The sequence below is a fragment of the Mustela erminea genome, chromosome 17, assembly GCF_009829155.1.
Source record: "Mustela erminea isolate mMusErm1 chromosome 17, mMusErm1.Pri, whole genome shotgun sequence".
NCBI classification, from domain to species: Eukaryota; Metazoa; Chordata; class Mammalia; order Carnivora; family Mustelidae; genus Mustela; species Mustela erminea.
The window spans coordinates 66721970-66746842 of record NC_045630.1 but is presented as its reverse complement, the minus strand read 5'-3'; the positions used below and the strand labels follow the sequence as shown (position 1 = coordinate 66746842).

Below are 24873 nucleotides of genomic sequence, written 5' to 3'. Positions count from 1 at the left end.
TGGTTTTAAGTCCTTTAATATAATGGAGTCGCAGGACCTTAGCACTAGGAGGTAATTTTAAAAGCAAACATTCCTCAAAAGTAGTCCCCCAAATTCTGCTTCAGTCTTTCCAATGATTGGAAATTATCTTACAAGTTAGCATCCCCTTCTTTTTTTTTTTAATATACCAAGTTTACTTGAAAAATAAAACAAAGATTTTATATTATAAAAATGCTTTCAGGGAAAAACAGCCATCTGTACAAAAGGGTATAAACGGGAAAGTTAGTTTTCTCTTCCTATGCTTTGCATTCTCTGGTCCGGGGGTAAACATGACTCATGTCTTTGTGTCTTAAAATTTTCTGTCTAGAAATTTTCTAACTACAATTGTGCATATTTCCATATCATTTCAATGTAACACAAATGAAACTGTACATACCAAATCATAACTAGCTTTTTTCACTTACTAATATATCTTGAATATCCTCGTAACGGTGCAATAGAGCTATCTCTTTATGACCAGCAGTGCACACTCCCCCATACAGATCCATATAGATATACTATCATCAACTCTATTGTTGAGTAACCTTAATTCTTAGAAAACATCACTTTCTGTTGACTCAACCTCTGTCTCCCTGTGACTTGCCACCTCCCCATATTATCCTATTTCCTTTTCAGTTCGGTAGTGGAAGATTATTATCTTGTCCCTGCTAAATTTTGTGTCCTTGAGTCCGTTACCACAGCAAGATGAGCATGAAGAAATGTAATATTAATGGCATGAGAATCAATACAACCAAAAAATAATGAAAAACTTGGAGGAAAAATACTAAGAATTTAGAAAACACACATTGTATCCCATTTTCACTTACTTCTGCCCACAGCCAGTCACTGCTTCTGACCTTGGCAAAAGGAAGAAGGAATCACTTTCCAGATAGTGATTTTTAAAAGTCACTGAAAGGGCTGAATCTATTCAGAGGAAGCTGGTAAAAACACCTTGTGTTCAAGAGCCATTTACAAGGGAAGCTAAAACCTACAAAGTAAGGAAAATTCAGCTTTCTACAGTATCAGAGAAAACCTCAAATCATTGCTGTATTTCTTGAAGTTGAGATCAGTCCTTGGTTCCTTTGGCTTGAGAAGTAGCCCAGGAAAAAATGCCATCGCTTAAACTCCGGATTTTAGGAGCTTTGTATATTTATTTTCCCCAAGAGAAGGTAATCCCTCATGCCAGTTCTCCTGGGACCATCCTTATGAAAATCCCTCTGGGGTACCAAGAGCTAAGGATGAGAGAACCCTAGGGCTTGTCTCAAGAGCTTCGTTAGGAACTTGGGTAGCCGATGGGGGAGATACTTTTGTTTGTTTCCTCACTGTTGGGGACTTTGAGGGTTTCAGAAACCAATACTGCATTGGGTTTAGTCAATTAAAACCATGGAAACACTGGACAAGCTTACAAAGAGAAGACCCTAAATTCTAGTCCTTTAGGATCAGAGAACAGAAAACTTCCTGCAACTTATCCAGATCCAATCAGGGTACACAGAGGAGTATGGCCACCAGGGCTTCTCTTGTCCAGGCTTGGCCCATAGCCAGTCTCCTTAAGGCTTAGTCTAGCTCCCATCGAGGGACACCTGCCTCCCACACTTGGAAAGGCAGAGGCTGCTGTTGGGCCCATTCCTCATGCTCCCTTTCATTCATTCTTGGATCCTGCTGGAGAGGGAATGGCACAGCAGCTCTGTGCTCTAGTTCCTTTAGTTTCTGGATCAGTGTGGCCATCTCTATCAAGATTCTCTGGGCACAAGGAAGATGTCTGAGGAGCCATCTCAGCTCTGCACTGCAAAAGGGGATTGCAGTACGGGTCTTCCACCCAGACTAAGAACTTTCTTGCTAAAACCATTCTGTTTCCTCTTGGCTGAAAACAGTAATATGTGTTCACCGTAGAAAACACAGAAAAAAAAGGGAAAAAAAGATTACATAAATCACTCATGATTTCCAGCTTGGAAATACCACACACAATTAATACGCACACTATTAATATTTTGGTGACTGATTCTCTAATTGGTTTTCTCTGCATTAAGGTGTGTGTATATGTGTGTAAATGGACACACACACCTTAATGCGGAGAAAACCAATCATTAACAGCAAACATGGAATGACGTGTTTCCATGGTTCTTTCTCCTTTCCAATAGTATGAGGTCATACCATACAAACCTCCGTTACATCCTGCTCATTTGTCCTCTTAGCCATGTATTGTGATCCTTTCCCACGTAAGCATTTTCCCACCCTATCGCTGTTAAATAGCCGCCTTGCCTTCCCTCTGGTATGTGTAGTGTGGTGTCAGGATTCAGATGGTCACTGTGCATTGCAATCGGTTGTGGAATCTTCAAAGGCTCTTGGAGCCCACATCAGGGTCCCTCAACAGTGGTCCTGTTGTCCTCAGTGGCCTGATACGTTTTATGATGTGGTGGGGGGAAGGGTGTCCCTCCTGTTATAAGACAGAGCTCCCCCGGCCCCCACCCTCTAGGTGCCTCAGCATCCTCTCTCCCCCGCAGCATAGGAGGGGAAACCAAAGATGTCTCTAAGTGTGGTCCATACCTGCTGGGGGGGCAAAATGTTCCTCCTTTCAGCGTCTGTGGTCTAGAACATCCCACCATCCTCTACCCAATGTTTTTATTTCATGGTCATGTTTAAGAACCAGGTCAAAATCTCACCTTCAGGATATCATCCATGCATCGGACCATTTCTCTTTCTATGCCCTGTATTTCCCACAAATTGGAAGTCAGTTCTAAAGGCTTAATTAGATGCAAGTTAAACTTATGGAACTATATAAACTATATTGAGATATATATACTATAAACTGCGTTGTATTATATATAAATTATATATATAACTGTGCTAAACTATATACATGCATATACACACACACACACAACTTTGCATGACATCAGTAGAGTTATCAGATTTAACAAATAAAAATAAGGGATACCTTGCTAAATTTGAATTTTAAAAGAACAATAAATAATTTTCTAGGGTAAGTATGTCCCAAATATTACATGAAACATACATACTAAAAGTTATTCATTATTTATCTGAAATTCAAGTTTAGCGAGGCATTTTCTCTCTTATCTGGAATCCCAGTCAGGAGGTGCACACTGTTTGGTTTTCCCACCCTAAGCAATGCAAAATTGATCAGCGTTCCAGGTAGCAACAGCCTGGTGCTCTATTCAAATTGATCCCATCAATATTTTATCATTTCATCTTTTGATGACTTTTGTCTAAATCAATTTTTTATTAGAAGTTGCAAAGAATGCTTTCCTAATCATGTCCTTTCTCTTACATTTATTCTGTGAAATAGTTTGTGTGCAGAAGTTTCTTTTCATCCCTCGGGGCAGGAGAGTGAGGTAGGAATGAGTAGAGTTGGAATCCAAACTTGGTCTGTCTGATCTGGGTCGAGCGCATAGTCCCGTCTACCTGGTGGGGGACATTCACTCTCCCCGCGCTGATGATGTGGGACCACACGCCATCGTATTCCAGCAAGCCTGTGTCTCACAGTGAGGTGGCAGGAGGCTAGCACGGGGACGGAGGAGTGGGGTCTGCCAACGTTAGCAAACCCACAAGCTATCTTGTAATTAGAAGAAGCAAAAGGAGCCAATGATGGCATCCGGAGAAGAAGAGGGTGAGGCATATCTGAAGAGCATGCAATGTTTCTCTGTTTCCTCTCATTCTGGCCACGAAGTCTGACTGACACACTTCAGAATAATCCATGCAGCCAGTACGCGCGGCCAGCAATGTGCCCTAGAAAATCAAATTGCTTGTGGTTTCTTTTTTTTTTTTTTTAAATATTTTATTTATTTATTTGACAGACAGAGATTACAAGTAGACAGAGAGGCAGACAGAGAGAGGAAGGGAAGCTGGCTCCCCGCTGAGCAGAGAGGCCGACGTGGGGCTCGATCCCAGGACCCTGGGATCATGACCTGAGCTGAAGGCAGAGGCTTTAACCCACTGAGCCACCCAGGCGCCCCGCTTGTGGTTTCTGAAAGAACTGGAGTTGCTGCCACAAAGACACTATGAAAGGCAGGGCAGAGGAGACTCTCTCTTCCTCGGCGAGGTGACGTGTGCCCGGGGTGAAGGACATCTACACACCGGAGCCAGGCGGCACAAGGGACTTCATCTTCCTTTTCATTTGTTGACTTCATTATACTGAATTTCCAGTAAATTAAATGTATAATTAAATACCCCAGGGTTACAGTAGTAGAAAGAGGATTAGAGCCCGTATCTTGCCCACATTCTGTATAGCTCAGTAGGGCTGGCATAAAAGAAAACACTCGATGATATTACCATAGGAACGAAGTGAAGAGTGTGGTCTTCGGTGCCGGTTTTCCGTCGGATGGATGCAGAAACGAGATTTTTGGTTCTCAGGAAAGACTGACAGCGGGTGACCGGGTTGTCTAGCGTGCTCCAAATGCTCTTCAAGAGATTTCTTTCTCGTGTTAGAAAATTGCCTCTGAGGAAGCGAAGGATGGTTTATTAGGTCGCAACGTCATCATAGAGATGACCCACGAGTTAATCGATCCTCTAATAAACGTGTATGGAAGGTCTGCATGCGCCCTGCACTGTGCTGAGTGCCGGGAGAAACAACGAATCACACACATACCATACGTGACGAGGAACCAGACAGAAAGATGTGACTTCCGTAGATCGTGATGCATTCTTTGATGGGGTAAGAACAGAGTAACAGGGTACTGGTAAGTAATCTTCCGACATGCATTTTAATATACTAAATTGCTTATATCCACCAGGAAGCAAAAGCCACGAAGGTACACCTGGTGTGGTCTATTTACCATGAAACATGGATGAATGAGCCTTTGGAGTTAGCTAGCGAGTTGCGTGTTGTCTCAGAGACGGGTCAGCTCCCGTGAGTTTGCCGTTGAGCTGTGGGGCTTGCACGGCGAAGACGCGAAGCCTGGACAACGGGGCTACACCAAGATTTCTGAATGAGCAAGTTCCCTGGCTGGTCTCGGTTCCCCGGCCTGAAAATTCAGGTGCACTCAGCGCTGCGAACCGCTCTCAGCCTTGAAACGTTCTTCAGCCTGGATTTTGTGACACTTTGATTGCGGTGTTTCTCCCAAACAGAAGCTTGCCGGCCGCCGAGCCAACGGTGCGCACCTGCCCGTCTGTGCTGCAGACCGGACATCAAGCGTCGCTGAATGTGGTGACTCCCTGAACGGGAGCCAGTCAACAGCCCTGTTACGGTTTCAGTATGTGATGGACCCGAGGACTCGAGGGACACCCACTCGCGCGTGGGCACGTCACTCTGACCGACTCCCCCTCTTGCTCTTACCGACGCTAAGTCTCAGCTCCTTTACTCTCTCATTTCCTTAGCATCTTTCTCCCCACGCGGGACTAGAATGGTTCCTCTCAGGAGCACCGGTTCTTTCAGCCTTTGCTTAGCCTGAATCTTCAGTCCCAACAAACAAGCAAACGGAGCTCCTAATTCAGTTCCGTGTCGGCCACCGAAGAACGGCTTAGCAAACCCGCACGGAGCAGGCTCCGGGGCTCGGGCTTCGCACTCCCTAGCACAGGGAGTTTAAATCGATCCTCTCTAAGGTCTTTTCCTATTTTAAAGTTTTACGATGTTTTTCCCGACTTTAGGACTGAGGGTGAAAACAGACGAGAAACCTGAAGATCCCACCGGATGCTTGGATGCTAGCCCCGCGCAGGACCCGACGTGGCCCAACCTTTCCATTTCACAGACGCAGCTGTGTTGAAAGGAGTCGCCGCCTGTGAGGTGTGTACGTGACCCTGGCATACTTTTTCAATGACTCTTACGCTGGCTCCGTCCCTGCTGGGCAGCGCGCTCCCTGAACGACATCTCAGACTGACTCCGTGACCTTTTCATTACTTTGTGTTACTAAATCCGTCTCGCTGGCTTATTAAACACAATCCTGTTTTACACATTTTAATTTCACCATTGATGTGAGAGGCTCTCCGGCGTCTGTCACCCCCTGCCGCTCCACCTCCCCCCGAGCACAGAGCAGGGTTTGCGGCTGCAAGTGGCTCTGTCGGTGCCGGGAGGTGAGGGGTGGTGACCACGCCCCTGCGCCCCTTCCTTGTCCCAGCATCAGCCCTGCACGCTGTGGGGAGAGGAGAGAGGCACAGAGGAGACGGAGTCACCCACAGTGCCGGCGCGGCCGCTCCTGTCTGGGTCGTTCGTAGCCTCTGGGCCGGCCCATGGCCGTCACCTTGTTAGAAGACACTCTGTTGGGTGAAGGCCTCTTTTTGTTAATTGTCCCCATTTCTTCAACAGTATTGACTGTTCTTTTGTCCTCGGTCAGGTGTCCAAATGTAGGTGCTCTCAGAGGGAGGCCTTGGTGCTCTTTTCAGGGCAATGTGGGTCCCGCCGTCTGCCTCTCTGGCCCACGCCCCCGAGGCTCCCTCTCCCTTGGCTGCCATTGCAAGCAGCCGCCTCCACGGCCTGATGTTACCGGGGCCCTCGCAGCTGCGGAGTGGCCCTGTGGGGGAGCAGGCAAGACGGTGGAAGCCCCCATTCCCCTCCGCTTTACCTGTCGAAGCCGTGGGACAGGGGCTTGGCCTGGCCGCATGAAATGGTGACAGTGCCCGCTAACTCCCTGCACCCCCCATGTCAGAGCCAGTCACTTCTTTCCAGACTTTTCCTGCAGGGCCGGCAGCGACAGGTGCTCGCCCAGAATTGTGTTTCACAGACTGTGAGGCAAAAGACGGCCGAACGCCTTCTCGCCCCATATTTAAGAAGGTAGCTATTCAGACCTCCGAGTGTCTACTCCCGGCTCTGCCGTTCGCCGAGTGAGCGACCTCCCCACTTCGTGAAGAACAAGGATGCTACAGGGACCGCTCCACAGGGTTCCTGCGAGGGCTCGACGGGGTAAAGCAATCCGACAGAGTACGTGTTGGACAAAAGTGGAGCACTGCTGCAATTCCGTGTTTATTATGTTCAGCTGGAACACATTCCGGTCTCTCCTTCATTCCTTCTCACTGTGGAAATCAAGACTTTTGACAAAGTCAAACATGGTGAGGGGAAGCACCCCCTCTTGCATCCTTGTACCTACACAGTGCTCAGCCCACGGCTCGGCACACGGCAGCTGCGGACGAGAAATGCCCTACAGGTTCTGCGGCGGAGCCCATGTTTCTGAACTGCCAATGTTCCACTTACAATTGGTAAACCCAGAAATAACATCAGTACGATGTGGAAGTGAGTTGCCACAAGATTTTCCCTAGCACGCGAATGTTTGCAGCCAAGGAAAGGCGCCCGCACCCAGATCTGGCGCTGCAGAGCACGGCGTGGGCCCCAACACCTCCACAAGGAGCAGGAGTTCTGCTCGCCTCGGCGTCACCACACGCCTGTCCGCAGAGTGTCCCCTGCCTGGTTTCTCCGGCTTCTGTGCACTTTCCCCTCGCCAGCTCCTGCCACCCACCTTCCTTTGCCCTTGAAGAAGATCTAGTCCTATGGCTCCTGTTGATTTTACTCATTTATTAGAGGCTTCACTTTTTTTTTTTTTAACCGTTTCATTTATTTAACAGAAACTTTTATGATTATATTAGTTAGTGCTCTGGTTATAGGTTTTGCAGGATCTACCACAATATTTTTTTTTTCCCAAAAGCCTTGTTATTTTTAGTGTGTGTTTTTGCAGATTGCAAGGACTTTTAAAAATAAACACATATGACGTTATAGCAGAAGCACCTGTGTTATGTTCAAGAACTCTTAATTGAATTCAATGAATGAAAACCATTTCTCTCATTTTGCGATTCAAGGACTTCACTCTTTCCACGACGCACCTCTATCTTCCCTCATTGTGTGTCTCTGCTTACTGGAATATTCCTATCAGGTAGCAAAAAGGACCCGGCACCTCCCATAAAATCCAAACCCTGTCTGGACCCCACATCTTCCCACAGCATCACCCCACGGCAAAACTCATTGTACTTCCTATTCCCTTTCCAACCACGTCAGCCTGGTTTCCACTCTTACCAGTCCCCCAAAATTGTCGTTGATAAGGTTCCAGAAATTTCCATATTGTTAGATCCAGAGAAAAATTTTATTCTCTTATCTTCACTCCTCCATAAAACTCAGTGCGGTCAACCATTTCCTCTAGAAGGGCTCTCTGTCCTCAGCTTCCGTGGTACGTTGTCCAAGAGTCGTCCCACCTTACTGGGCATTTCCTCTGCTCTCTTTCTGGATCTTCCCCTCTACCCATCCTCTAAATATCGGAATGGCTCACGGTTCTGTCCTTGGACATTCTCTTTCTCTCTCCTTGGCTGATATCATCTTGTTCCACTCAATGGCTCTAAACGTAGGCCGGTGATTTTCAACTTTATGTCTTTGGTCCAGACGTTTCTTCTGGTGTCCTGACCCTTATAAGTGCCTGTCTGGCATAAACACGTTAGATATCACCAAAACCCTTCAAACTGAAGCAGCTCCGAGCTGGCACACTCGACTGTGCTCCCTAAATCTGGCGCTTTCGCAGTCTTCGCCATGGAAAGGATGGCGTCACCAGCTACCCAGGGATTAAAGCCAGACACTTGGGAATCCTGTTTTATGCTTCCCTCACATTTCAATCTGTCAGCGAGTCCCAGTCATACCTCTCCCCACAGATGCCGGAACCCCACGACTTGTCTTCCCCTGCTCTGCGACCTCTCCAGGCCAGTCTGTCATCGTGATTTATTGTCTCCTCACCATTTCCCAATTGCCACTTGGAAAATCTTTATCACACTCAGCTGTAGTGTATGTAGCATGTGTGTATGCAAACATGTGTGGATAGGGACGTGTGCACGCATATATTTGATGACAAGCCATCGAAGCATTTAAAGGTGAATACACACGCAAATGCCTCTGTGCGTGTGTGTGAGTGTGTGTGCGTGTGTGTGTGTTCCTTTGCTCAAAGTTTGATAGATGGCTTTCCATGAACCGTCAGATAAAGTCCCCCTTCCTCCCCGTGTCCCACCAGGCTCGCACCGCTCGCACTAAACACACATCTGATCTCATTTTGTGCCTCTGTCCCCCTTACTCAGTGCTTCCGTCCTACTTGTCTTCTCTTAATTCCTGGAATTTTGTAACTTCCTTCTTGTTTTGTGGACTTTGAAGTTCCTATTGCTTGAAATAGTCTTGCCCTAGCTTTTAGCTGGGTCCCTTCTATCTCGTGCTCTAAGTCATTTTTGTTGACGGCCTTCCTTAACCATCCTATCTAAATGAAATTACCCTTGTGATTCTGTATAGCAATGTTATTTACTTTTTACAAGCCTTAATTACAAGCTGTTCCTATTTTATTTGTTTACTTGTTTAATGTCTATCTTTTCCAACGGAGGCTTCACTCCGTGCGGGAAGAAATCTGGTGCCTCCAGTTCTCATTCATGTTACCAGCATATTACAGGATGCTTAGCTCATAAATGTTCGTTGAACAAATAAAGAAATGAATACATATGATGGATAATGCTTTTGCACAAAAACAAAATTCTGTGTGTGCTGGGTTTCGTGGTAGAATGACCAAGAATCAGTTCTGTATCTCTTTTTACGTTATTCCCGTATTCGGTTACAATAATGCAGATTCAGATATCGCCTGTTTGGAAAAGTATATTGTGCAAAATGATATTAATACACTCTAAGACATTGTTCACTCCGGGAAATTGGGGCATATGATAACCAAAACTCTACCAGTAATCTATGTTCAAAATCTGACCCTTGATAATTATACTTAGTACATAGTTCCCTTTTTCTTTTAAAGACACAAATAATAGTCACACCAAAACCTAATGATGTACTATATGGTGACTAACATAATTTTTTAAAAAAGGAATAAAGCGGCATAAAACTTTTAAAAAATGAACATTTTGAGATTATTGAAGTATACAGTAAATTGGTATATGTAATTTAGGAATTGAGAATATAAAACATTATTTATTTGTGATTTTATTTTCCTTCTAATTAACTGTTGCCCCACCGGTCATGGGAAGAGAGGCTTTTCTCCGTGCATCTCTCTACAACATGACTGAGGCATGAGCTGTGAGAGAAACAGACTCACGGGGCACCTGGGTAGCTCAGTGGCATGAGTGAAACGAGGGGCAGAGGGAGAAGCAGACTCCCACCGGGCAGGGACCCTGATGCGGGGCTCGATCCCAGGACCCTGAGATCGTGCCTGAGCCGAAGGCAGACACTTCGCTGGGTCTCCCAGGCGCCCCCATCCTGAATGTTCTGACACCGAATCTCTTTCCAATATTCAGTCCACCGTTCCTATCCCTTTTCAGACCACACATTCTACTTTTGGGTCCAACACTGGAGGTCCGACCCAAAGTCCTCCAGTGTTTTCTTGAACCTCTGTGAAAATTTTGTCTTTTTGGAAGGAAAGGACAATTTCTCTGGAAACTGCCCCATTTTAAGTTACTTACCTCACTTTCATGTGGTCTTCTTCTCTTCTTCAAAAGCCAGACAAGTATCAGACCCCACCTTGTGCCTGGGAGCACTCTCCTTGCTCTCCTGATGCAGAATGTACACGTCAGGGACTCACCCAGCAGAGGTGAAGGTGGGGGGCTAGAGGAAGTTAGTCCTCATGATCCCGCACTGGCGTGGGCCCCTCCAAAGTCCTGGAGGAGGTCATATGTTTTTGTAAAATTTACAGAAGTCAGATACATTTTTAAAGATTTTGTTTATTTATTTATTTGACAGAGAGAGAGATTACATGCAAGCAGAGAGGCAGGCAGAGAGAGAGGAGGAAGCAATCTTTCTGCCGAGCAGAGAGCAGAGAGCCCGATGCAGGGCTTGATCCCAGGACCCTGAGATCATGACCTGAGCCCAAGGTAGAGGCTTAACCCACTGTGCCCCATAAAACTCTTTTTTTTTAAGATTTTATTTATTTATTTGACAAACAGAGATCACAAGTAGGCAGAGAGGCAGGCAGAGAGAGAGAAAGGGAAGCAGGCTCCCTGCTGAGCAGAGAGCCTGATGTGGGGCTCGATCCCAGGACCCCGGGATCATGACCTGAGCCAAAGGCAGAGGCTTTAACCCACTGAGCCACCCAGGCACCCCCGGAAGTCAGATATTTTAGCCACATTTGAATGAGGTTTCCTTTCCTACTGGCACAGGAGGGTAGCTGCAGGAAAGTTCTGGAACCCAGCTAAGGAGGATGTGGGCTGCGGGTGTTCAGTCCTGGTTTAGGGTAACAGATGCGTGGAGTTCGCAGTTCCTTCCAGACCAGGTAAGTCGCGGTGAGGCGCTACGAGCCCTCGCGGTAGGAACGGCCTCCAGGAAAATGCCACCGAAGAGCCAACGGTCTTGGCTTCAGGACACAACGGTGGAGGTAGAGGGCCAGAGGTCCGGCTGCAGGGTGACCGTATCCTCCAGCACTCGGCGCTGGAAGGTGGTGGGCAACGACAGAAAACCGGGGTTGAAATACCTGGAGTCAGAAGCTAATCTTGTCAAGACACTTTCCCGAGCACCAGACGTGTGTAAAATTGTAAGCAGAGGATTCGGTTTGTTTCTGTGTCTCGTGAAAATGGGCGTTCTCTCCCTTCAGGAATATCCTCAGTCACGTGAAATACAGGATTATAAACACACCGTGATGCTTTTGTCTTCTTGTTCATGGAAATAAAAGCAAAGCAGAATTTATCAGGATTCCCATGTTTGCAAGCCACAAACTGTAACAACGCTGCAAACTGTGGGCATCTCCTAGAAACGGCTGTTTCAGAAAAAAGTGCTGCTCAGCAGGGGCAGGGAAAGGATGAGTTGTACTTCTGGTTTCTCTATTAAAGATGATAATACGGTGTCACTGCCTGGTGACGAGGCTCATAGAGGACGTGGTAACGATACGGAGGCGAAGGGAGGGACCCCGGTGCGACGTCTAGCAGCAAGCCGTTATTTTTTTCTGGACTTTTATAATTTTATAATTTTGTAATTTTTATAATTTCTTGTTCTAAATAGTCATTGTAATACCGAATACTGCAGCCATAATTTTCTGTCCAGTTTTTTAAGGGGTGCTAAACTGGGGGAGTTGTGCAACCACCTCTCCCACACACATGCAGTTAAGATAAAGAAGAAATAAAACAAAATAACTGAATGGTAAGAAAACGTCTCTGGGAGGCATGTGCCGGCTGCGCGCACAGCCCGAGGGGGAGGGCGAGACACTGACGCAGAGATGAGGACACGCGCACTAGCTGGGGTCTGATTTGGTCCAGCCGTGAACCATCCCAGGATGCTGTTCCAGGAACAGCAAAGAATAATTTTTACACGGGCATTACGCGGATTTTCCCCCTAGAACACCCAGCATCTAGGAAGACATGTGAAAATTCTTTGCATTTATTAGCCAGTCAGATTCAAGGCTCAAATAATGACAGAACATCTGGCTGGACATTCAAAGGTTGTGCCGAAGCAGAACGGTTCGTTCTGATGCAAGGCTGCCCCCGGTTCCGCAGGCTGCTCAGTGCCTGCCGGACGCTAAACATGTAGGCCGCACGCCCATCGCTACAACAGCGACGTGTAACCCCTCCACTCCGCTGCCGGAGACGCACGCGCGCGCACACACACACACACACACACACACACATGCACTCTCTCGCTCTCCTACTCCCTGACAGCCTTCGGCAGCGATGACATTCCGGGAATATGATCTGAGAGGTTCAGATGATTCCCTCTGTCCTCATTTTTCAACCCCGACTCCTGCCCATCGTCACCCCCAGGAACACACTGCTCACAGCACTGTTTAGCCAGGTCCTGAAGGATTAGGGCTTCAAAAGTTACCTATTAAAATGCAAATGTCCTTGGCCGAGCTAAGACCTCTCTGTCCTTACCTGCTAACAGCCTAAAGAGATTCCTTTCAGAGAAGGCTGTTTCCATTTTTTAACTGGGTAATTCTGTGAGGAACGTAGAATAAACTGGCCAGCACTACATTTGACTTGAGGGCTGACCGCAAGATGGTTTCTCTGTGTCACAGCAGGCCTGGGAACCATCCCCCAGACTCCCAGCCCGTTCTGAGAGGGAGCTGCCCTCCGCTCTCCTGGCCTCCTGGCCTGACTGTGCAGGCTGCAGACTCGGACCCAGCTGCTCACCCCACCCCCCCCGTCCCCCCCCCTTCCCCGGTCCACCAGTGGTGTTTCCGGCTTTTTCCCACAGACGTGCAGAAGGGTCTGTCCCTGGTGCTCTCAAGGCCAAAAATGCCTTACAAAACCACGACACAGTGAGTCACATTTACGGCTTTACTCTCTGCCAGCCTCTCTCTAGCCCTTTAACTACATCAGTCATTTAATACACCAACAGGCACTGTCACCAGATCTGTTTTCCTGAGATAGCGCTCAGGCACAGAGACAGCAAGGAACTTACCAGGAGCCACACAGGGTGAGTGATTTAAGCTGAGAATGACAGTCCCCAGCCTGTTCAGGGCATACAGTCAGGGTTACACTTAATCTCTGTGAAGTATGTATGGACAATAGTTTTAGTCTTAAAAACTTAGTTAACTTAAAGACTTGGTTTTAGTCTTTAGGCTTTAAAATTTAATGCAACAGTCTGACGTTTTATAATTTTTTTTTTTTTTAACACCACCATTCCCTCTGAGAACCTTCCTTAGCAGGCTTCTAATTCTGTTCTCCCCATTCTGAAGGAAAAGTCAGCTCACCTCACCTGATCTGTGTCTGTTGGAAAGCAGGAAGGCAAGTCTGAGGTCCTCTGGGTCTCCGGGCTGGAAAACAACATTTATAAGCAAAGCTCCCGGTCAGTTTGCTTGAGCTCACCTCGTGGCTCAGACTGCTCCCTAACTACAAGAGGCCACAAAGACCCCTCTTCTGGAAAGTGAGTGGCTGTTACGTGTCTCAAAGACAGGCAGCCCAGTCAGTGGTCCAGCCCTGAGATATGTTGGGAGACCTATTCAAGGACTTTCTCTGCAATTTACAGTTTCAGGGGACACCCAAGAATTTAAACACTAGTTAAGAAATATTTTCCCCAGTCTACTGCACTTTTGTAACCCTGTACCTGACCTTTACCCTTTGGCCACTGGCAACCTTTAACAGGATATCCGGTAGGACTCACCTATAAACAAATAGTAGCTCTTGCTGTATCCCTATATAAAATCCAAATACTACAGTCAACTTTGCATTTGAGCAATAGTATATTGTATTAAAATCAGATACTAGAAATATATTTTATGTCTGGTCTCCATTCAAATCCATTATTTCTGTGAAAAATCCCACTGACTGCCCCTCCCCTGTCAGAAAGAAGTAAGTCTCTAAAGACAGAAGGAAAAGATCATCTTCAGGATTCCTCCCTGAAGCCCCATTTTTCCTTTTTTCAGGGAGACGTCTCTGTCCACACGCAGAGTTGTGGCTTCCATATCCCCTGCCCCAACCCCTTGTCGGTGGTACCTGCTTGGGGAAGCCCTGGAAGTTTCCATTTGTTTCTTTCAGACCTCTCCAAAGTAGGCAACTGTTCACGTCAAAACAAGAATAAAAGAAGCCGCAAAGCCACTGCCTTTATGGTGAGACGCCATCAGGCCACCAGCACCGACCGTTGAGGACTCCTTCCTGAGCAGACAGACTCCTATCCTGGTGGCCGGAAGACCTGACAACGTCCTGGACCTTGAGAATCTGGATTAAAAGGCAAGAACCTCTCTCTCTCTGAAATACACATAACGGATATGAAACCGTGTCAACAGCGCTGCGTGGCTATGGACTGAAAGGTCATCTCGTGAACCCAAGAAAAGAAACTATAGCTAGAACACAGAGGTTAGCCTAGACTCGTGATTGCCCACCGGTGGGTCACAGATCCCTGGGAATGCAGGCGGTCTTGGCGTGGAGCCCCCGAATCTAGGGGCTCTGTGAGCACACGGTGTAGATGGGCTGGAGGGGTATTCTGTAGAAGTGGTCGTGAGCACAGGCCGTTTAGCAAAACCACGTAGTTTCAAATCTTAATTCCTCCACTTAGCAGGTGCGTGCCCAGACGAGTCACCCAGCTTCCCTGTGTTTTGATTTCCTCGTTCTATAACCACAGGAATTTGGTGGAACCGAAGCATATTAGTCATGTTGCACAGTCAGCCCTATACCTTGTCCTCAGGCATGACCAGTGTTTGTGAGGCGCAGTCACACCGCAGCGGACAGCCACTCGGCTCTCTCGTCTTTCACATCCAGTTTCAGAGGGACCTTGTCTTGTGCTGGAGAACACGGAGAGGAAAAAGCCAATACCGTGGTCCTTCTGTCTGCTTTCAATTTTGGAGAAGGGTACAAATACCCCGACACCCAATGGGCTGGCCCCTCCCTCCTCTGCCAGCATGTCCCAAATCGTGAAAGCTCCCGTCCAAAGCCTTTCCCTCTGGATCCAGCTGCACAGACAAACCAAACCTTGCAGGCCGTGTAGACCACAGACGGCCCTTTGGGTCTCCTTTCTCTACTGCTACTGGGAGAATTACAAGTTAAGTTTACCAAGACCCAACAAAAGGTCAGAATTTGGGAATGAGACACTCTATTTAGGATTACCCCGACTGTAAAGCATGTGGAAAGAGGTGAGAAGGAGACCCAGTCTCCTGGCCTCAGTGAGACACTTGTTGACATGGACAGGCGGGCTACACGGAACGAACAGCGCGCCCCACCCAGAGAGCATGTAAAATTCAGAGGACTTGGTCTTTTGTGCAAGATAAAGATAAAGCATTGGCACATGAACCCCTGATTCCTGGGTATCAACTCATTCCTTGGGGTACCCATGGCTGTGTCCTGTGGGGATGATTTCTTCTTCCTGAGGTTGATGCTGCTGGTTTTGTAGTCGTTTTTGGTTTTGTCTTAAGGGATGGATGCCGAAGGTGCTTCGGTGCGCTTTTTGAGGTTTAATGAACTGCTTTTGTTGAGTCAGCGAAATCTCGGCCCTCACGACTGCCAAAACACTACCTCCATTTCAAGGGCAGACACCGAAGCAACAGCTTTGGGATGGAGCAGCAAACAAAAATGGTCTCTTTCACCCCAACACCTGTGCTCTACCCCCCAGGGGACAGGACCTCTCAATGGGCCCCACCTTGCCTCCCATTCGAGTAGGAGGCATTTGGACAGCGTGGAGTCTTAGGAGGAAGCTCTCAGAGAGACCACATGAGTCCCAGGAAGGTGTTTATGTCTGTCGTTGTAGGATTACGTTCCTAAGGAAAGCCCCCTAAGTACCCTGGACAAGGTCTCAACCAAGTGGTGAGGTGCAGCTTCTATTCTCTTACATGGCAAGATCTCTTCCAGGATCTTGCTATTCAACCACGGCCTTCCAACAGCGCCCCCAAAATGGCATCTGCTCCGCTTCTTTCTCCTGCCCCCCACCCCACTGAACAACTTCTTATGTGAATTCTTCCATTATCACGCTTTCTCATCATGATAACGGAGATGAGTGAGACCACTTACGTAAACCAGACTCGACTGGTTACCACATGGAAGTAGGTGACCAACTGCCTTAACCCAGTTGAAATGCCTCTATCTCCTTAGAGTCTGTAATAAACACTGCTAATGAAGGAGGGAAAGGTATATTCATTAAGCCTCTTCTACATACCAGATGTGTGCAATGCATTTCATGTGTTTATTAACTTCTTATCCCTCCTACTAAAGCCATGACCCCAATGCCATTACTGCGCTATGTCACAGGTCAACCTTAATGACATAAATATGGGGAGTATTTGAATTCAGATCTTTAAATACAAACAACACGCATTTTTCAAGATAACTTCCTGCTTCCTTTAAAGATCTGCCCCTAAGCCATTGAGGGGCCTGAAACCAGTCATCTGGAGCTTCTCACTTATGGATCGTTGTAGCCCCAATTCTCTCATGCCCCCAAGGCTGGAAGCTCGGGTTAGGTCTTCTGCGGGAGAACTCTACGTTCAGGTCAGCGGGCTTCCTCCTGCAGTCTGTGAGGAAACGCACGGTGACACAGAATGGGGCCTTGCTGACCTCCTCCTGCTCTGTCTACTTCAGATTTTTGGCAAGGACCAAGCAGGACAAATACCACCTGTGAAAAAAGCCTCGTAAGTGGTAATGACTACAGAATTTGTGGTGCTGTCATCTCCGGCATTGTCATCAATACCGAATCCTGGGGGAAGGTGACCAGCTCCGGCCTAGAGCTAAAACACGGAATAGTCAAAGTGGTTCTGGGGGTGCTCCGAACTGGTGTAGATTTAAAGGAGGAAGGGCGGCGGGCATGTTAAAATGGGCAATAGCTGGGGAAGGAAATAAATTATAGAATAGACCCAGATCCATATATGCTATGGTCTAACATCCGTCATCCTGAGTTGGGAGCTCCATCAAGACCCAGTGGAAGAGAAGGGGTCTGAGAATGGCCCCATTTTGGCTGCTCCAATAACGGATCTTCAGGGAATGAGATGAAAACATGTAGACCGGGGAGTGGGTGGGCCAGCAGGAAATTAGGTAATAAGCGGGATGGCAGCTTCGGAGAACCACAACCGAATTTCAGCACTCGCTGGCCCGGCACGGGAGAGCACTAGCTGGTGAATGTGAAATTGCCCAATTAGGCACCATTCTGACTATTATTGCCAGAGAAGGCAAACCGAGGCGCAGCTGATGAGTGAACCAGATATGATACAGAAAACATTTCCTTCTCCTTTTTGGCTTCAAGTCTATTTTAAGGCTTCAAGTCTCCAGTCCAATTTGCACTTGGGGGCCGCAGAGGAGATGTCTGTTCCCATGGGAGGCCCTGTCCTGCTGTGGATGGTGTTGCTTCTCTTCTGTAAGTAGACGTTCAGGGACACCACCCCACCCTGGAGGGGCCAAGATGGATCTGGGTGGCAGCTGGGGTAGGAGCATTGACAGTTTTCGTGGTGGCTTGTTCTAGGTCACATGCAAACCACAGTGCGTCTCCTGGGGGTTCTGTAAAGGACACAAGCTGTAGAGCAGGGCAAATTGGGCTGAGCAAGGCTTAAGGGGGAGCCATCCCCAAAACCTCTCCTTGCCATCTCTCTGGCGTCTCCCAAAGGGCAAGGGAGGGAGGACAAAGGAAAGAGAAAAGTTCCTTCTCTCTCTGGGTCAGGTTCCTGAGAAGACGCTTGGCCCTTAAAACTCCACAGATGTAGACCTGACCCCTGTTACCAGACCCCTGTCCTAGAGTCCCAGAAGGCGGCACTTGGCCACTAACTTATCTTCTCTGGACTTTTGCAGCTCCACATGGTGTGTCAGCAGGTAAGCCAGTCCCCTGTCCTTGCTCTGTCAGCCCCCACATGGCTGGGCATGGCTCCCCACCTCACTGTTCCCCTTCACCCTGTCTCCTCGGCTTTCTAGTGATTAAGCATCTGCTCCTCTCTGTCCAACCCGAGCCCCACTTCCCCGCTGCCTGTCTTCTTTCTTTCCCCCGTTTGATGGCTTCAAAAGAACCACCTCATTCCCCTGAGGCACCCACCTCATTACAGGCAACAACCATGTCTGTGGAACATCTCGACGTTCGAGAGCTGCCCAGGCACTACCACACAACCTCAGTCAGTCCCTACAACATCATCTTAGTACGGTCGCCATCTTGTAGTTGAGGCTTTTGCTCGAGTGAGAGCCTTGCTGGAGGTCTCACAGCTAGCCAAGGGCCAGCTTCTGACACAAGTCCTTTGGGTCCAAGTCTAGCTCCGTTTCTGCATTCTTCCTCCTCACCACCTGCCACTTCCTAGGCTTTGGTTAAATCTGTACCGCATCTCTTTGTTCCTGAAAACCTATTAAGGCTGATTCTCTCGGCGCTTCTCACTTCCTTCCAGAATTGACATGTATTTTTCACTCCATATGCATTCACAGTTAAATAGTCATAAAAATTTAGAGCTCGGAGAGACTATGTTTCATCTAGTCCAACACATTTATTCATCCATTATTCACGCATTCATCCACTCAGTAAATATTTAATGAACACGTACTTTGTACCAGCCACTGTGCTGAGCTAGGGCTGAACAGGACAGACATCGCCTCTGCCTGACCAGAGGCTGCAGTCCTCACTGGCTTGTTTGTTTTTTCAATACCCCACACTTGCGTCCTATCTTTCTCCCTAGGTTGGGAGTTCTCTGGAGCCACAGCACTATCCCCTTCTTCTGTGATCCTAGGAATCAGGACAGTTTCTTATTAGTGGCCGTTCAGGGGTAGACAGACCACTCACTGAGGGACTATTGCCATGTCTGTACTCTAGAGCCTGGACAGTTTTCTCTCCCCACCCCCCTTACATCTCTTTCCACAATTTGATCTCCTCCAAGATATCTCGAAACCTATGGTGTCCTTGAACCCGCCATGGAATAGAGTATTGAAATATGACAATGTGACTCTTATATGCTATGAGAACAACTCCCTTGAAGTCACCTCTGCGATGTGGACCCACAACGAAAGACTTTTGGAAAACAAAACTTCACGCTTCAACATTGTGAAAGCGCGCCCTCAGGACAGTGGGGAATACAGGTGTCGGGACAAAGAATCCAACGAGAGCGATCCTGTGTACCTAGAAGTCTTCTCAGGTAAGTTCCAGCACTATGGAACAATGGATTCCTCCATATGAGGAATGGCCCACCCCAAGATGGGGAGAGGTCAAGTCATTCCAGGGCTATGCACAGGGGTGGGACTCGAGTCTCTCACTCAAGACCTGCCCATCACTCTTCTTCCGTCCTTACTGACTCCAGCCAAGCCTTGCTGCTTTCTATGTTCTCGCCGTCTCCCACCTCCCGGCATTATCCCTCTGCTCCACCGTCTCTCCGCTGCCTGGGGCAGGTGTGTACGACGCGTGCCGGTGGCGGGCTGGGTGTGTGAAGGTCGCAAGGAGCTGAACGTCTGAAATAGAACCGAAATGTCTGATTGTGAAATTTGTTCACGATTTCCACGCACCGCAACCTGGATATCGGGTTGCACTCTTGGTTTTGAAAGACATCGCGTAGACTCCTCCTGACCTTCACTTTTACTGAAGAACAAACCCTACGTGTGTTTCCACTCTGTGACTCCTCCGCTGCCAACAAGCGGCACCACACGCTCAGACTTACGTGGTTGGTTAGTAAATGCCAGACGGACAGAGGAAGGATTTCACTGATAGGGCGAGGTCATGGATGTACTTTGCTTTATTTTTCTAATGCAAATATATTTTAAAGGATAAACACCCTTTGTATTTTCCTTTTGAGTGAAAAGAGGTGTGGTAGCATCCGGAGGCAAATCCCAGGTACGAAGTAGAGCAGCGTGCAGTAGCTTACTCATTTCCTCGGACGAGGTTCTGGAAAACTCCAGGATTGCTCTGAAATAAACTGACTGCACAACCCAGCCAGATTTTAGTTCAAAATTCTCCTTCAGTGAGTGTGTTTCAATTTTTTTTTTAAAGATTTTATTTATTTATTTGACAGAGAGAGGCAGAGAGCACAAGCAGGGGGAGTGGCAGGCAGAGGGAGAGGGAGAAGCAAGCTCCCTGCTGAGCAGAGAGCCCAATGTGGGGCTCGATCCCAGGACCCTGAGATCATGACCTCGAGCCGAAAGCAGAGGCTTAACCCACTGAGCCACCCAGGTGCCCCTGAGTGTGGTTCAGTACCTACAATGACATTAGCCAGAGAACCTGACTCTTGTATTATACAGAATCATTGTTAACAAGTATTTGCTGAGTAACTGCCCTCTCCAAGGTAACGGTGTTGGGCATTAGGGATATAATGCAAGGATCAGATATGACTCCTGGCCTCCTGGAGTATGGAGCCAGGTGAGGAAGAGGACATCAGTGAGTAACTAGGCACACATCATTGAAATTGGCAGTCATGTTCTGGGGGAGTTTGGGAGCCAGCTATGATTAAGGGTAGAGCTAGGGAGCCTCTAAGAGGCAAGAGGACAAAACAGACCTGCCTCTAGGGGAGGACTCCCTGGACAGGAGACTTTTATACCTCTTTAGTAACCAGAACTGGCACCGATGGAGCTGAAGGGAGCACTGGCTTTCAGGCTGCCCATGGACCAGCTCTGCAGAAACATCAGAGTGGTCTGATGGCCCCAGACTCACTTTTCAGGAGGAGAGAGGATTGATCCGTATAGAGGACAGATTCTAAGCATTATTTTGTGTTTCCTTTTTTATTGACTTTATGAGCCAAGAAATGGGTTCATGATAAACCATGGTTCCTGCCACATGCCCTGTGAGTGACCACTTTTATCTTGTGTCTCTCCCTGTGTCTGTCTATCCGTTTGCTCTTACACAACCTAACGAATGGTCTTCAGAGTGGCTGCTCCTTCAAGCCGCTCCCGAGGAGCTGACGGAGGGTGAGTCCTTCCACATCAGGTGCCACAGCTGGAAGAATTGGAACGTCACCAAGGTGACCTACTACAGGAATGGCAAAGCCCTCAAGTACGGGTATGAAAACTTCGAAATGTCCATCCCCAACGCCACAATAAAGGATAACGGCAGTTATTACTGCACGGGCTGGATTAAGAAGCAAAATCATACCTCCGACACCATCAACATCATTGTGAAAAAGAGTGAGTTGGTAAAGGAAGGGGGGCCCATGGTAGGGGAAGGGGGAGAGAGAGACCCCCCCAGCCTGAAACGGCTGAAGTGTCCAGCAGGGGACAGTGGGTGTGCCTTGCCGGGTCCGCCGGCCCGTGGGCAGGGGCCCAGGCTGTGACACACGCCCGGTCTTGGAGCCCTTATTGGTTTGCTGGCAGCAGTGACACTGGCTCACAATGTGGGGTTTCTATGAGGACTAAATGCAAATATTGGGAAGTGGACATGTAGCCTGTTAAGCGTTACCCAACCATAACGATCACAATTCCTAGTGTGCTCTCAAAGCCTCTGCTGCTCCTGGGCGCACACTTAATTTATCAAACTGAAAGGGAGTCTCCGAGTTAAAGGCAGGCAGGCTGTGAGGAGCTTGGAGACGCCACACTGGCGGAGGAGGGCTGAGGAAGGAGACCCACGGCCAGCAGACTGGGTGCCTGAGTCAGGAGGAGGCAGAGCCTCCTGAGGAGAGCAGGCTGGTGGGCTGCCTCCACTGCCAAAGATAAAGATGCTCCTACCTACCTCCAGAGAAGAGAGGGAGCCTTTGGAATATCTGCCTCGCAAGGAGGAAATTAGAATTTTTTTTTTTTTGCTTGGCAGATTTGGCTCATTCTAATGCCTAAAAAAGCATGAGACTGGAAGCCAGAATGAAGTTTTAATGCCAATTTTCTGTTAACTAGTCTGAGACCCAAGTGCTATTTAATTGTTGTTGGCCTTCTGGTACCCTTATCTGCAAAGTAAAGGATCTGGCCCAGATGCCCCGTGGGGATCTTTAGAAATACTGGTGTCTGCCTCTCACCGCCTGAGATTCTGATTTACTTGGTTTGGAGGACTAGGCATTGGTATTTTTAAAAGCCCTTTCAGGTAATGGTCATGTGCAGCCTGTGCTGAAAGCTGTTGGTCGAGGTGACCTCAGGCGGGCGGGGGGGTGTTCTGGCTATAATATTCTGGGGCTCTACAGTCTACGATAATCACAAAAATCAATGCCTTGCAAACAGAATAACAGAGCCACAGGAGAGAGGATTATTTTGAAGAAGCTCTGGTCCAGAGTCTTTGTTTCACCCGACAGGCAGGTGGTAAATGATGAACAATTCAGAAATGAGGCAGTGGCCGCCCCCACCCCAGCCCTCACTTCTCCTGTCCACCCCCAACTCATATGGGGGCACTGGTACTGTGAGCCCAAATAAAGGGTTCACCTTTCCTATGACCTTCCCCCTCAGACAGACTGGCTAGAAGAGCTGTAGGCAGGAGCTATGAAGGAGATCTCAGGAGTCCCTGGGCTCCAGGAAACATGGACAGAGGTACCTAAATCCGTGGGTGTTGCTCTCTAGTCCTAGATGCCATGTCATGCTGGCGCTAGAAGACAAAGCACCAGGCGAGGTCCTTCTCTTAGGGGGATGATGTCCTGGGCCTCATTCATCAGTTCTTCATATGACTTGTGTTTCTTGTTGCATCTAGATTACCTCGACCACAGTGTTCACCAAAGGAAAACCTCCTGGCTACAATTTCTGATCCCATTGTTGGTGGTGATTCTGTTTGCTGTGGACACAGGACTATTTATCTTGACCCAGCAGCAGCTGACACTGATCTTGAAGACTCAGAGGACCAGAAAGAACAAAAAGCCAGATCCTGAAAAGAAATGATGTCCCTGCTTAAGAACCGTTAGCAACAACAACTTCTTTCCAGCATCAGCAATCGCTTCTCCATCGTCAGACACAGCTCCCAATGCACACAGGATGGTCTGCACTCAAGGCTTTATAGAACTGCTTCATTAACCAACTCAAACTGATTAAGTGACATGTAATTGTAACTGCTCAATAAATGTCTGTTAAATAAGTTAAAAAATGAGTAGGTTCATTTATTAGCATCTGTCAGAGACAGGTACAGCCTGAATAAAAAGGTATGAAACCAGGTAACATGATGCTTCTGAGTATTTGAGGCTTGCTAGTTTCTTTTTTATTTCTAGAGGCAAGAACCATGAAGTTCTAGACTATAGATGTCTTCTCTCAACTGCTCTACATCTAGACTGGGACTACAAAGACATGGGGAGATGCTGGTGAGATTGACCATTTTTATGCTTTCACTTCAACATACCCCTCATGAGCTTCTAGCTCCTTCTGGATCTGAGGAAATCTTGATCCCTAGGACTCTGGGGATGGGGCTCAGTCTAAGATTTTCCCTTTGATTGTTTTTCCTCCCAACATCTCCCAAACTTGTATCTTGAATACCCTCTTATAGCAACTGAACTAAACATCTTGGAGAAGCCCCAGCAAATAATTATCACCAAGACTCTCAGCTCTGAAAACAGAAAGATCTCAGGCAAAGACCCAGTCTTCATTCTCTCATCCCCCACCCCACCTATGCCCATGGAGACAGTTGGACGGGGGCCTAGGGAAAGGGTTAGGGAAGAGAGGCAACCTATTGTCAGTGCTGACCATGAGTTCACAAGCCAACGAGATATCAGAGTATCCATAGCTTCACTATGTTTTAGAACAATTACTAACATAAAGAGGAAGTGAATCTAGGGGGAAATTTGTAAATATCCATGAGACTGAGAAGTCCCATTTTTTTCCAAAAGGTGTTTTTGGACCACAAAGCAGAGAAAAATATTGGAGCTTTTTTTTTTTCCTTTCTTAATGTAGGTATCTGGTATGTATCTCCTTAACATCCCACTCACCCTCTCCCCTCCATTGCAATCATTTCAGAGCGGTAAGAAATGACCAGATTCCCATGAAGAGCCATGTCACTTGACTTCACAGGCAGAGAAAAGATTTTTCTTGCAACAAGAGGCCAGGAAAAGTCCCCAAAGAAGGCTCCTTGGTGTTGTTCTGGACACTTCCCCTGACTTTAAGGGAAGACAGGAGATCCATGAGACCTCGAGACCATGGTCTTGCCGCCACCTTCACTAATGACATTATGCTTCACAGCGTCCTAGACACGGCATCATACACATCAGACCAGAGAGCAAGCGACTTATTCCTTTGTTGGATCTGAGCCCAGATGATACAGAGTGAAGGGTTAAGGGGTATTTAACATGGAAAGAAAGTCTAAGCTTGGGGCACCTGGGTGGATCAGTGGGTTAAGCCTCTGTCTTCAGCTCAGATCATGGTCTCAGGGTCCTGGGATCAAGCCCCACATCAGGCTCTCTGCTCAGCAAGGAGCCTGCTTCACTCTCTCTCTCTCTGCCTGCTGCTCTGCCTACTTGTGACCTCTCTCTCTCTGTGTCTCTCTTTATTTATTTATAAATAAATAAATAAAATCTTTAAAAAAAGAAAGAAAGAAAAAAAGAAAGCCCAGGCTTGATCAGCTCGAGCTACAACTTCTGAGGGGTTTTCTCGGTTCTGGAGTATCACAGTTCACCTCCACCTCCCCTTTCTCCCCACCCAAGCTTGCAAGGGCTCTTCAGAGGGCACGAACCTGGATCTTCAGGCCACTGTGAACTAGCTGTGTGACTGGAAAAAGCC

The 24873-nt window shown here is 47.7% G+C and overlaps 1 protein-coding gene across 1 annotated transcript; it reads left to right on the top strand.

Moving 5' to 3' along the window:
- The first annotated feature begins 17385 nt into the window (after window positions 1-17385).
- On the top strand, window positions 17386-23327 carry FCER1A (Fc fragment of IgE receptor Ia). Its single transcript, XM_032318409.1, has 5 exons — window positions 17386-17674; window positions 18103-18123; window positions 19164-19418; window positions 21133-21390; window positions 22868-23327. Exons 1-5 carry the CDS (start codon window positions 17509-17511, stop codon window positions 23050-23052), a joined length of 885 nt encoding a protein of 294 aa, XP_032174300.1. The 5' UTR covers window positions 17386-17508; the 3' UTR covers window positions 23053-23327.
- Window positions 23328-24873: the final 1546 nt, after the last annotated feature.

What these genes read in the sequence shown, in the direction of transcription:
- FCER1A (XM_032318409.1), top strand. Translation starts at nt 17,509, where the DNA reads ATGAGTGAACCAGATATGATACAGAAAACATTTCCTTCTCCTTTTTGG. An exon ending in TCCACATGGTGTGTCAGCAG is followed by an intron (nt 18,124 to 19,163) that starts GTAAGCCAGTCC and finishes ATCTCCTCCAAG; the next exon opens with ATATCTCGAAACCTATGGTG. An exon ending in CAACATCATTGTGAAAAAGA is followed by an intron (nt 21,391 to 22,867) that starts GTGAGTTGGTAA and finishes TGTTGCATCTAG; the next exon opens with ATTACCTCGACCACAGTGTT.